The sequence below is a fragment of the Centroberyx gerrardi genome, chromosome 12, assembly GCF_048128805.1.
Source record: "Centroberyx gerrardi isolate f3 chromosome 12, fCenGer3.hap1.cur.20231027, whole genome shotgun sequence".
NCBI lineage: Eukaryota > Metazoa > Chordata > Actinopteri > Beryciformes > Berycidae > Centroberyx > Centroberyx gerrardi.
This window is the reverse complement of record NC_136008.1, coordinates 15,836,375-15,849,636: the sequence shown is the minus strand read 5'-3', so window position 1 is coordinate 15,849,636 and position 13,262 is coordinate 15,836,375. Positions and strand designations below refer to the sequence as shown.

Below are 13,262 nucleotides of genomic sequence, written 5' to 3'. Positions count from 1 at the left end.
CGCTTTGGGTGGGGGTCCAGCTGGGAGTCCCCAGCAAAACCAGGAATACTTTAAGTTCCTTATGAGAGAGTGTTATAAGGATTTCACCATCCCCACCGTCAGGGTAGGGCCTACACGGTTAATCCAGTCATGTAGCCAAAATAATACCAAACAACGTCCAAGATGAGGGTCCTGCCCTGAAGTTTATCTGTTTGGGGTCCTCAAGTTTGGGCTAGACATGGCTCATTTGACTTGAACTCACTGTCTGTTGTAGTTCTCCACACACAGGCTTTGGCTTCCATACAGAATTCAAGGAACCGTCTAGATCCATCAATTAGAAGATGTAATATATCTTATATAAATGTGGTAAGAATAAGAATACTTCGTTAATGTTATAATAATATCAAGTGAACTACTCCCAAATGCTGTAGGCACAATGCCCCATCATTTATGTGGTCTATAATATAATTAGACTCACTTTTAATATTATCAGAAAAACACTGAGGTAGGCTAATGATCCTCACATGTCCATGTAAATATAGCTTATGCGAGCATCACCATGCAAAATGCTGAGTAGCCTGAGTTGCTGATGATGTTGCTGATCTTTTGTGGTTAAAAATATCTTCTGACTACCGAAAACGTAAACGCACAACAGGATTGCGCACGACGTTCAGCGGGTGTTTAAACCCTCAACGCTGTCTTATGGTGCCTTCATGTGCTGCTCGTAAACTCCTACACCCGAGATCGAAAGTCGTAAGTTGTCACACATTCAAGTGTTTTTGGCCGGAAATAACAACAAAATGGACCCCATAACAAAGCAGCTTTTGATGGCTGATGTTTTACTTTAAGACTCAAGCAGTACAAGTGCTACTTTGTGCTACGGTGGCAGAATGAAGAAGAGAAAATCCAGGCCAGGAATGTAGCCTAAACTAATTGATGTCTTAATTTATTGAAAACAGACAGCGGCTCAATACAGCTCCAAGCGTACATGTTCAATCTTGGGTTTTATAAATATAGTGCATTTATTATTAATATAAAGCAAGTACTTTACTTACCAAGTAAAAATCTGAAACACTTAGCACTTATACAAAGGTTATGCCTTTAGGTAATTATACCTTCTTCTTGGGAGTTAGCAAGTTAGCCGTGGCGCCTCTTGGCTCGTCTGTAAGACAACGTTGAGGGCTGAAGGCCCCCTCAGCTAAGGCACTGATACCACATGATCCACTCACAGATGGTCACCTGACTAAGCACTAGCTTCTCACTTTTCCACCCACTTACTCAGCTGAGCAACTTTAAAAGCCCTCTACCGGCTCTTAGGCTAACATATACGTCTATCACCAAAGAGAAAACATTAAATATGAGGTGAGTTGTGTCAGGTTAATGCAAGGTTTCGCTGTACTTTCATCTGTTGTCTGCCGCGTGTGTTTGCGGTCGCATTGTTTTGAAATTTGATTTGCAATGTATGAGACTCTCCAAATCAGTGACCGGGCCTGTAGCTTGATATGCGCTTGTCTTATATCGGCAGACTGTTAAGGGAAACTTTGAGTTTCCTTTTACTGTGGGCCTGCCTGGAGTCTGCACAGTCCAGGGGCTGCTCGGGGTTTTTCTGCAGCAAGTCTCGTCGTGTCAGTGACCTTAACGGAGCCGACCCCGGCTCACCCCTCTTCCTCACTCCTTACCTGGAGAAGGGAGCCATAGATGAAGGTATGAGTGCACCCTCACCCTCCGGTACATTACAAACTGGTCACTTTATTTGGATAGTCCAGTGCTGATACTCAACTTACAAGTGACTATCATGTATCACTAAAAAGTCGATGAGCTTCAGGCGATATGTGTGAAAAGTAGTCTGTTTATTCAGTGTCTGATATGACTGCTATAATACTGCAGTCAGCATGGCTCACAGTTACAATTTTATAACAATCAGATTTCAGAGGCTACAGTGTTGTATGTATCTGAGCCGAGATTTAGCCATGCTTTGTTTTTTTTGGGGGGTGTTTTCATTGTTTATGGATTAACGCCTTATTGTTCCAGCCAGGAAACGGAGTCTGGTGGGACCTCTACCAGGTGCCAATGTGAAGAGTTACGCTGGATACCTCACTGTCAACAAGACATACAACAGCAACCTCTACTTCTGGTTCTTCCCTGCACAGGTATTTCACCTCTAGTCGAGCCTCTGCCTTACACCAGATGTTAGGTTCCCACACTTCTTCAGGTCAGACCCACAGATAGATTAAACCACAGACCTTCATTTGATAAGATTTTGTACCAAGGAACCCAAACCTTTGAGCAAAATATTCAGTCTTATCCTCATTTAACTTGGAATCCAACTTCACTTCCTCAGTCAACATATGATAAGGAATTGAACCACATGTCTATTTTGCATCTTAGTCAGCTGCGGTAAAGGAATGCTAGCTATGAGGTTTGAATTTGTTTTGGGTTTCATATTGAGTCTCTGTAGACCAAAAGTCTACAAGGAAGTATTTACCATGAGATGTTATCTTCTCCTTCTAGGGTCATGATGTGCATGCCACTGGAGCTGTACATATTGGCCTACTGTAGCTTATATTGCAATATCTATCTTACCATATTGAAGAGGAATACCACTGAATTTGTTCTTCTTATGGGGTCAATGTCCCGTGTATTTTTATGAACTTAAACATTTTTCTCTTAACTCTATTAATCAGTAACCAAGACTCTAACCTTTAATTTTATACTGAGGTACAGAGTCACATGCCGTTTTGTTGGTATTGGACAGCAGACTTGATTTTGTGGACTTATAAAATGTTTGTCTGAGTTTTTAAATTCAAATGAGCTTCACATTATAGCAGTTTGGAACTACAAAAACCTACATCTATCCTGTGACAATCACTCTGAATACTGTCAGTCACTTTATTTTATCCTTCCTGTTAATGCGAAAACGCGTGACAATCTCAAAATAGAAGAAGTTCAGTCTTGTTTTATTTCTGTTTCTCAATACACAGTGAAAGTCAATACATGACCCACATTATTGCAACATATTTTGGAGACACGTGACATCACTGGAGATATGCATGGCATTCTATTATACAAACTGTTGTTAAAAAAATCTAATTAAAAATTGTTTGTGAAATGCAAACAATTTCTGCTAACAAGTTATTTTCACCAAGCCACAGTTAATTTTTGCCAATTGAATGTCAAGGATGTGAGCAGTAAGCAGTGATGAACACGTTTTTGCATTTACAGACCAAACTGTCGCAAAATCCTTTATTTCAAGCTGAAATTCAGTGGTATTCACCTTGTTTTTTTTACATGGAAGCGAAGTCACCACAAGGTGGTGCTCAGATCCTAACTTTGTGTCCTGACCCGTCCGGCAGGAGAGACCTGAGACGGCTCCAGTCCTGCTGTGGCTGCAAGGCGGGCCTGGTGGCACCTCCATGTTTGGTCTCTTTGTGGAACACGGACCCTATGTGGTGCACAAGAACCTGACTGGTAAAACCAAGCTGGCCATTCAGCGGTTCACATGAGCATGCCTTGTTTTAATGCAGTGTGATTCCTATTAATGGAAGAAATTACACTTGTATGTCAGCATGAGTGCATTGTTTACCTTTTGTTTTAACTACTTATCTTTTCTCTCTTTGCAGTCAGTTTCAGGGATTACCCATGGACATCCAGATACTCAGTTTTGTACATTGACAATCCAGTAAGTATAGCTTATTGATCCAAAAACCAAAAAAGTGTGAACTGATTACGTAGGACACTTCTATCAATCAAGGTTACAGTTTCTCAGCCCATCATACATCATTTTTATACATACATGAGTATTTAGTGACAAGATTCTGAGGTCAAGTATTTATTTTTCCAGGTTGGGACAGGTTTCAGTTTCACGGACGATGACAGAGGCTTTGCTCAGAACCAGGATGATGTTGGCAGAGACCTGTACAGGTAACACAAACTTCTCTCTTACTCAAACTAAGTCTTGTCATATGTGTCAGTAAATCTGGTGTTATATGGGCTGCTAACTCTCTTATTGTTCATATCTCTTCCTCAGTGCGTTAACTCAGTTCTTCCAGATCTTTCCTGAGTATCAGTCCAATGAGTTCTATGCAACTGGAGAGGTAAGCTTTGTTTTTTCTTCTTAAGCTTTGCAATGGACATTGTCTAAGGATTTCAAGAAATAGGATTACACAAGTAGCTTATTAACTTCCAAGCATACAGTAGAATGCCATTTTTTTCTCCCCCACATTTTTGCTCATTAGAGGAAATCCTTGTTATGTAAGAACCCTAGATATACCTAATGCCCAAGTTTTAATTGGTGTTTACAAAAATGGTAAGAATGACATAAAACACTTTTTCATAGCATCTGGCAAAGGAGGTAATCCTTCTTAAAATACTTCTGCAAGAAGACCCGATGGCTCCTGAATTAAAACAACCAGCCTAGTTAAGATTTTGCCATCACCCGTGTAAACCTCTCTCTCTCTCTTCTTGCAGTCTTATGCAGGGAAATATGTTCCTGCCATTACTTACTACATCCATAAAAACAACCCCTCTGCCAAGGTGAAGATCAACCTGAAGGGCATGGCCATTGGGGACGGGCTCTGTGATCCAGAAGTGGTATGTGTGTCATTTTATATCATTCTATAAACTACAGCTGCTTGATGTTTCATAGTGGAACAAATTTCATACAGTGTTTAGCCTCAGCCAAGCAGTCTGATGCATCAAAGGTATGTTTCAGCTGTACAAATGATAATTCTATTAATGGAATTGGTTGCTGTGCTAGCTCTTGTGGTAACCAGGGAGCTAGTCAGCAATCTTTAACCTTTCTCCTGATTTTGTGAGTATTGTATACTTTTCAAAGAGTACACATTTGTAACTATTGTCTAAAATCCATAATCCAAGAGGGCATTCTTCCTCCTACTAAAATATAGTAACCAGTTAATATAACGTAGATGTGTGATGAAAAATGAAAAGCACTTTTCTCCCTGACAGTCTTGACTGTTTTTGTTTTTCCTCCGTCTCAGATGCTGGGTGGTTACGCTGAGTTCCTGTACCAGACAGGCATGATAGATGAGCTCCAGAGACAGTATGTTGTCCAGCAGACAGACCTGGGGGTTCAGCTCATCCAGCAGCAGAAGTGGGTGGAGGCTTTTGAGGTAGGAGACACCGGGTGTTTCTGTGTGTAAAAATAAGAGCTAAAATCCAAGTTGTCATTTATCAAAATCAGTGGCTTACATTATTTCTTTGACTTATTTTCTTTGATCTATATAAAAAGTTAAACAAATTTGCAACCACCCAAGGAATTAATGCCATAGATGGCATTTTCTTATTATCATAATTTTCTGAAATGATCAAATATTGGAATTTAGGACAAAGTCCAAGAATGTTTTTGGTGAATGTGGCCTGAGATAACCATGTTGTATGTCTCTTACATGCATGCCTTCCTCCTTGCACTTCAGGTTTTCGACAGCTTGCTGAATGGTGACGTGGATCCGTACCCCTCCTTCTTCCAAAACGCCACAGGCTGCACCAACTATTTCAACTACCTGTCATGTCAGGTACATGGAAACACTGGCAGTTTTTTCTGAGCTCAAGCCTTGACCACCTTTAATCCACCTCTGTCCCATATCTGCCTTCCTTGTTGATGTTCACCATTGATTTAGACCTTGTTATATATATTGGCTTGTTGGTATAATCTTACCCCTCTCTCCCACCCTCTACGGTAACTAGGATCTGTGTTAGGGTAGTACTCATATTTTGGTTTGCTGATATATTGGGCAAATATGGGCTTTTTATTAAATATTGGATATTGGCCAGTCAGTGTCTGAGACTTTTCCACCCTGACAAGAGTACAGTCCTGGGGGCAAGACTGAGTGCTTGTCATTTCTGGCATGAAAATTGTCAACTTTTATAGATTTTGAATATCGGCACAAAATATTGGCTAAGGGCAGCTTCAATACACAGACTCAAACTACAAAAATAGCAGTATTGGTTTTGGACTTTAAAAACCCATATCAGTTGAACCCTCCCACCTTCCCACCATCACCTTTATGGCTATGTGTTTGTTCTTGCTGCTGTCCTCTTTGTCCTCTCTTTTGCTGCTTGTGCAACCTCATTTGTGTGACTTTTGTTTGTCTTGTTTGTGAAGCACTTTCTAAACTTGGGTTTTAGAAAAATGCTATACAAATGAAGTAATTATTACCAATGACTGTCTGTGAGGAATACACAACATGCTGGTTTGTCCTCCGTCTGCACTACAGGAGCCCGAGGACCAGGAGTACTTTTCCCAGTTTGTGACTCTGGCGGAGGTGCGGCGCTCCATCCATGTGGGGAACCTGACGTTCCACGACGGCTCGGAGGTGGAGAAACACCTCCTGCAGGATGTCATGAAGAGCATCAAGCCCTGGCTGGAGGTGCTGATGGACCAATACAGGGTGAGGAGATGTAGGAAGGCATATAGTGGCTGATATTAACTTCGCAACACACAATGACAACAGTGTGATCACAGATGAGAGTGGAATGGCGTCTTCGTCTTGCGTACGTTGGAAGTGACGCATGCTGCTTGTCCCTCCCTAACCCCCCTGACTTCCTTGGGCCCTCTGTGTGTCCAGATCTTAATCTATAGTGGTCAGCTGGATGTGATCGTCGCTGCCCCGCTGACTGAGAGGTTCCTGCAGACCGTCAACTGGACCGGGGCTGCTGATTACAAAACGGCCCCTCGCTTCCACTGGAAGGTTCAGCCCACTGACACAGAGGTGGCGGGTTATGTAAGACAAGTGGGAGAATTTTACCAGGTAAGCAGATATTTGGGACAGTGGAAACAATTCTGGTCCTGAAATTGTGATAAATATGCCACAAATGGCGGTTTAAAGTCTTTTATCTGTCCCCTTGTCATGCAGGTAATCATCCGAGGGGGAGGACACATTCTGCCTTATGACCAACCGGAGAGGTCCTTCGATATGATTGACAGATTCCTCTCAACGCAAGGCTGGAACTGAAGCGGATTTGCACTGAAACACAGTTGATCGGATCACCTTCGTCTTACAGAGCAGGCTCTTGATCAGTGGCTGCTCATTTCAAAGACTGTTGATTGTCATAACCACTCTAAGTCAGCACACTCTCGGATTAATTGCATTGCTTTTCAATAGGACTGGTAACAATGTAACTGCTCTCTGATGCACTGCAAATGAAATGGTAAGTTGTACATTTTCAGAATGAATACATTTCTTGTTTATTTTCATGGGAATTGTGTGGGAAAAGTTTTGTTTTTGGTTTTTTTTTTGCATACAATCAGTATATTTTTGAAGATTACATGTGAAGCCAATAAAAGTTTTGAAAAACCTTAAGTGCCCAGAGAATTTACATTAATCATAAAGATGTTACAAATTACAATGGTTTTGTAGATTGATAACCTTTTTGTAAGTGACTTCTGTGGCTTTTTGCTACAGATAACATAGTATAGCAGCACCTATTGTTTTAGGGGATTTCCATTTCCTTTCCAAAAGTACTGTTTTGTTTGTATTATCTAGAAAAACCTTGAAGGTATCTTTTCAAAGTCTGATGAAAGTCCCTTTGCTCCCAAGACTGCATACCAAGTTTAGTGGTTCCACTGATGTGCACTAGAGGTCACTGTGCTCCAGTTAAATTTAATTTCATACCAACTTCCTTATAAAAGACACAAAGACTCAAAGACTCAAAAGATCAGCACTGTACCAAACTGGAGCTGTCATTCTGAGCAGTTTAAGAGGTTTGCACCGTTAAATCTTTGATCATCTGAGAACTCAGGTCCTTAGGAATTATCATTAACATCTTTGAAGAAAATATAGCCACCACTGTGAACATTGCAACATTAGATAGTTAAATATTTTTGTCTTACAAAAGGCTTCGCTAAATTGTTTATTCATTCTTGCGGCTAAAATTTGATTCACACACTGCGATTGTCTGTAGCGATTTGGCTCTCTGACAGAATGCCACAGAGATGTTTGTGTACCAAAGTTAACCGCCATGTTATTTCATTAGGCAACTATCAAGCTGTCTAGACATTTCAATAATTAATGAGTATTCTAAGCCTTTTAAACATCTAACTATTTAATGAGCATTTACGGTTCAAGGACATGCAGTGGGACACAATGGATTATTTGATTTGAACATGAGTTTGCTGAGTTTCTAAATGCCTCAGGTCATTTGGTTCACTTTTGCACCCTGGTTATCTCTACAGTAAATTATTGCTTTGGTGTTTAAAAGTTTCAAAGACATTAAGTCTAGTCTCTGTTAATAGACATCAAATTACATCAGTTAGTTGTATTATGTTACAGAACAAGTGCTTTATTTTCATACCATAATGTAGCTGCAGTGATATTTAACATCTGTACAAATGCAAAACAAAACAAAATGGAGACAATGTCATTACAGACACAAAAATGTACAAAGTTATGCAGGCAAGAATGGATTCATCAATTCATTACATATAAACAATGTATTTAAGCGCTGAAATGAGCCTTGACATACAACCAAAGGCAGCAAGTGCTATGCAAACATTATTTACAAACATGTACCACACATTTACTCCCTTCAAAAAGAAAGGTGGTTGCATTACATGTACAGGATTACAGAAATGAATGACATTCTATACAATATTTATAGTTTTAGATTTAAAATGATACAATTATAACATCATTAATGCGTAGGAATTGTTCTCCACCTCTCACACAAACCCACACAGACACACTCACACTGCACTTTCACCTGTCCTGTTCGTCTGCTTATACAGTAGACAAATATCTTTTTTCCTTATGCACAACCTGGATCCACTGTCAAAAAAATGAAACTAGAGACTCTCATGTCTAACTCTAAAATAGCAACATCCTCCTGATGATTCCAGTTGAAAGTATTTTGAGGTCATTGCCATATTTTCACATGCAAGAGGTTAATTTGGAATGGTCTAATAATCTAGATATGCTTTAAAAAACAACCGAAAAATAAGGCAAGCTTTCGTTTAAGCGTTTTATAGGGTTGCTACAAGAAAGCCCTTTTGAAGAGAATCGATTTCTTCGTTCTCTGATTAACACACACACACTATACTGTACACACAGACACAGGGGTAAGACACGACACAAACAGTCCAAAAGCCTCTACAAAACTACGATGTAACCCACTGAGAGAATAAAGAGCATTTCCAGTTCACATGTAAGCTTCCTTCATCTTTGACAAAACTGGAGCTTTTGGATTTCATCAGGACAAAAGGGCACATACTAACTGACAGATCTGATTTGTTGCAGGGTTCCTTATTGAGCCCCATCCTACAATGAACGGCTCCAGTGTAGGATGCGAGCCCTCGGTTCCCTTCCTCCTATATAGATAGACATGTGATGCATGTCAGGCACAGTCTCTCCATAAAGCCAAAGACAGTACGTGTCTCGCTGGTGTGTGAAAAGGGGGATCACTGAGAATTACTCAGACCTTAATATGGCTATTCTACCCTCTGGCATGACAGAGGACAAAGTGCATAGACAGCTCTGTGATCGCTCCACCTGTCAGCGGAGCGCGTTTCATCGCTCCTACTGGAAAACACAGTGCATTATGGTCATGCTAACGTATCGACATTCCTGGCCAAAAACGAAGGGTGAGTTCTGTTCAACATAAAGAAGGCATTAAGTTTCAAGGCTGGGAATGCTGGAAGGGAGATAGAAAAGGTAAAAGCCCTGCTCTAGTGCAGCCTACATGGTTATCACTACACCCACTGGCACAGTCTTGAATACAGAGGAGGCCTGAGAGAGAGAGAGAGAGAGAGAGAGAGGGAGAGTGATGAGATTGATGAAGAGGTCAGAGGTCAAATGGAAAATTTGTCTTTTTTTCCTTGGTCAGCTGGTTTCGCCCTAACTTGCAGCAGACATCCCTGACAAAGCCAATAACAAATAAAGTTCGATGATTCATAGTACACTGAATCTGTGAAAAGCAATCGATCAGGCTTGATTGTTTGAAGGAAAAATTATGAAAATTAAAGTAATCAAAAGAACTGGCATACTCTTGCCTATAGTAAGCCAACATATGATTTTAAGAAAAATTCAGGCACATTGTGACATTTTGGAAAGCATAGGCATAAACCGCACCTCTTTAGAAATAGTAAAACACTATGCCAGTTGTGGGATAAAAACAACCTCTTCTAATCATTCCAATTCACACTGATAAACGCTCAGTCAAGAAAATCATGCTCACAATTAACTTCCTCACAAACTTTCTGTTCTTCTTTCTTTGTATGCCCGCTGAACTTTGTTCTGCAGAGCAAAGAAGGCAGAACACAAGCACATTATGTACATGTTCACATGCACACACAACAGTATGCCCACACGCATAAACACAAGTATGCAAACACACACATACACACATACACACAAACTCAATGGAATTTTATATTCATTTGGAATCTGCCACTGAATCCAAAAAAATGGATCCTTAGATGCAATAACACACAAAAAGAGGCCTCATTCATTAAAGCTTCAGTTGGTCCTGGAGAGCGGAGGAGTTTGTTTCGACTCCTGAGCTGCCTCACTGGTATCACAGTGTACAGTTATATAGCTGTAACAGCAAAGTATGTCCTTGGGACCAGATTGGCTTGGCCATGCTGATCATGAGGTGGACATACAGTAGATGATCAATACTGGGATGTATTGCTTCAATTTGATCATATGGTACTTTCATTATCATGCTATATTTCATAACACTCTCTGAATACCACTGACAGGGATAAGGTTAACAGTCATATAGGTTTCTAGAAAAAAAAAGAAAAAAGATCATAATACCTGCTTGCATATTCCTGTCTTCAAAATATATCATGGCAACAGTTTGACTTGGTTTCAGAAACAACCCAAAGGCAGCAACACGTACTGAGAGTTTGATCATGTATATCTGCCATGACATATCCTGTATGACACACATGCTACATACTGTCCACAGGGTCGGGCCATTCATGAACTGAACTGAGAATGCATGGAAAATTCCAATTAAATTCCTGCAGTTGGAATTGGAATTGGAATGTCACCCAGCTCTAAGGAAACAGAATTGGAACTGAATTAGAATGACAGGAAACAAATTCCACTTATAAGAGAGTTTGTCTTGACTTGCTAAATACTATAAATCAAACATTATGAATCAAATAAAAGACAGTTAAACAAATCAAATACATTCAATCATAATGTATGTATTATGATTACATGTTATGCATCAAATACCACCTGAAAGGTACCTTTAACATATTAAGATATTCAGTATTGATAATATATAACACTATGTGTAATCTCATAATGTGGTAAGAAAAAACTAAATTGCAATTCTGTTTCCTGTAGGTTTTTTCAAATTCCAATTCCAATTCCTCAGTTGAATTGAAATTGATGAGTTCATTCATGAATTGACCCCCACCCTGACTGTTCATATGTGATACATACAGTATGATGTGACTCCATAACTGAGTAACTCAGTCATAACTCGGTCACACAGAGATGTACGGCCTGCTCACAGAGATGACATAATGTCCCTTTCCTCCGGTGCCATGACTACAGCGGCCCGTTTTGTACCATTACAAAAAAAAAAAAAAATTTAACATGTCAATGCTGCATGATTTTAGCAAAACTCCCTTTCAGCTAAGCACAAATAAAAAAACACAGATAAAAAAAAAAAATAGACAAACAGAGAGACAACAAGCCATAGAACATTTATGCGTTAATAATAGGGTTGGTCTATAAAAATACATAGCTACTGTATAAAGAGCAGCCTTGCAGGCTTCAGAGGTTTCTCTTGATGGGAGGGAGGAGGGGGGGTTGCAGCCCTCAGAGAGCAGGGGGGGGGATCAGGGCTCCAGCCTGGGTTCTAGTCTCTCTTGTCTCTAGTGGATGGGGTTAATGTCTGTGCGGTGGTTGGGCTGTCCGTGCACGCTGCTGCCCCCTACAGCCGTGGTGGAGGTGGTGATGGTGTTGTGCTGAATGACCTGCTGCTGGGAGCACGCTGGGGCCGGGCTGCCTGCTGGACTGCTCTCTGGACCTGAGGGGACAGCAGACACATCATTGAGGATGGACAGTATGTGTGTGTGTGTGCGTGTGTGTGTGTGTGTGTGAGTGTAAATACTCTGACCTGGACACAGCCTTCAAGCCATACATAAAAGCTCTATCAAAATAAACACACACCAAAACCGATTATTGTAAAAACGCAGCTTTATTAGCAGAAAAATATAGATTTCTAACACCCTGTACAAATAACACACTGAATTTACACCTAATTTCTCACCTGGCATCCCATAACAGGCCATTAATGGATAACACAAAAATGGAAAAGTGAATCATTCAACTCCGTAAACATGCCTGATGAATTCGGGACACATTGGAAGTGACATCTGTACACAGGCTAGACTCATCAATGAAAGTCTCTCCCGGCCCAGTCTGGGAGTCGGCTCTCTCCTCTATAAAAGAGCCATTCAGCCAAAGGGGAAGTGAGCCTGATTTTCCTGCGCTAAAGCCGCACAGGGAGGTGCCTTCTCCTAATTACATGGAAATGTCACTTGTATCCGTATCAGAGGGTGGGGCTCTGATGTCATGCGCGGCCGAGCCGAGGAACAGTCCAATAATCAGTGAGATCCATGGGACGTCCATGAGAGTTTGGACGCCATTGTGCAGCCTGTGACGTCTTTCTCACGTTGAGACTCCGCAGCCTCCGTGCGCCGCGGTACAGTCAGATGGAAAAACAGGCCTCATAGGAGATCCAGACTACCAACTCCCAGCCCAGGCCCAACACCACTTCCAGAGGGTTCAGCCTAGTCTGCCTAGGCTGTGCAACACCCATATATCAAGGGAGGAGTCTTGTAGCGAGCATGGGAGCAGGATAGCAGCACATGAGTGAGGAGTCTTAGCAGTCACTGTGAGTCCGTCAGACTCCCTCAGTCTGCAGAGTTTATACCATTCCTTTAACAAGAGAACTGGCAAGCATTTCCACAGCAGTGCTATCTGCACTGCAGGGATAAGGCACACAGATGAAGGTGTGTTTTGGTAAAACTTTGAGTGTGTGTGCATGCGTGTTCGTGTCTGAGCTACTCACTGAGGTAACCTTGGGATTCTTTCTGCATAGTGGTGATGGGACAGTCCTTGTGGGTGAGGAGAAGCTGCTTGAGTTGGGTCACCTCGTTCTTTAGCATGGTGACTTCGTTCTGAAATGCAAGACAAATCCTAGTCATTAACACAGAACCATTTTCACACTTTGCACCAGTGAATCCATGATTAAGGCAGACTAATTGATCATCACTAATTACTTAATAACTACAGTACTAG

The 13,262-nt window shown here is 41.1% G+C and overlaps 2 protein-coding genes across 3 annotated transcripts in view; one reads left to right on the top strand and one right to left on the bottom strand.

Moving 5' to 3' along the window:
- The first annotated feature begins 1,211 nt into the window (after positions 1–1,211).
- On the top strand, positions 1,212–7,271 carry cpvl (carboxypeptidase vitellogenic like). Its single transcript, XM_071900465.2, has 13 exons — positions 1,212–1,341; positions 1,505–1,683; positions 2,011–2,129; positions 3,333–3,447; positions 3,600–3,658; positions 3,821–3,900; positions 4,007–4,073; positions 4,447–4,569; positions 4,977–5,108; positions 5,412–5,510; positions 6,213–6,386; positions 6,564–6,746; positions 6,852–7,271. The coding sequence occupies exons 1-13, from the start codon at positions 1,337–1,339 to the stop codon at positions 6,948–6,950; spliced, it is 1,434 nt and encodes a 477-aa protein (XP_071756566.1). The 5' UTR covers positions 1,212–1,336; the 3' UTR covers positions 6,951–7,271.
- A 4,559-nt stretch (positions 7,272–11,830) lies between these two features.
- creb5b (cAMP responsive element binding protein 5b) overlaps positions 11,831–13,262 on the bottom strand; it is a 33,199-nt gene continuing 31,767 nt past the window's right edge. For both annotated transcript variants that reach the window (XM_071900474.1, XM_071900473.1), the window contains exons 9-10: positions 13,033–13,141; positions 11,831–11,985 (exon numbers count right to left, since the gene is read on the bottom strand). In XM_071900474.1, the coding sequence (XP_071756575.1) occupies positions 11,831–11,985; positions 13,033–13,141 (264 nt within the window). The remainder of the gene's footprint in view (positions 11,986–13,032; positions 13,142–13,262) is intronic.

Coding starts and splice junctions, on each gene's coding strand:
- cpvl (XM_071900465.2), top strand. Junction 3,448..3,599: donor GGTGCACAAGAACCTGACTG/GTAAAACCAAGC, acceptor CTCTCTTTGCAG/TCAGTTTCAGGGATTACCCA. Junction 4,570..4,976: donor GGCTCTGTGATCCAGAAGTG/GTATGTGTGTCA, acceptor CCTCCGTCTCAG/ATGCTGGGTGGTTACGCTGA.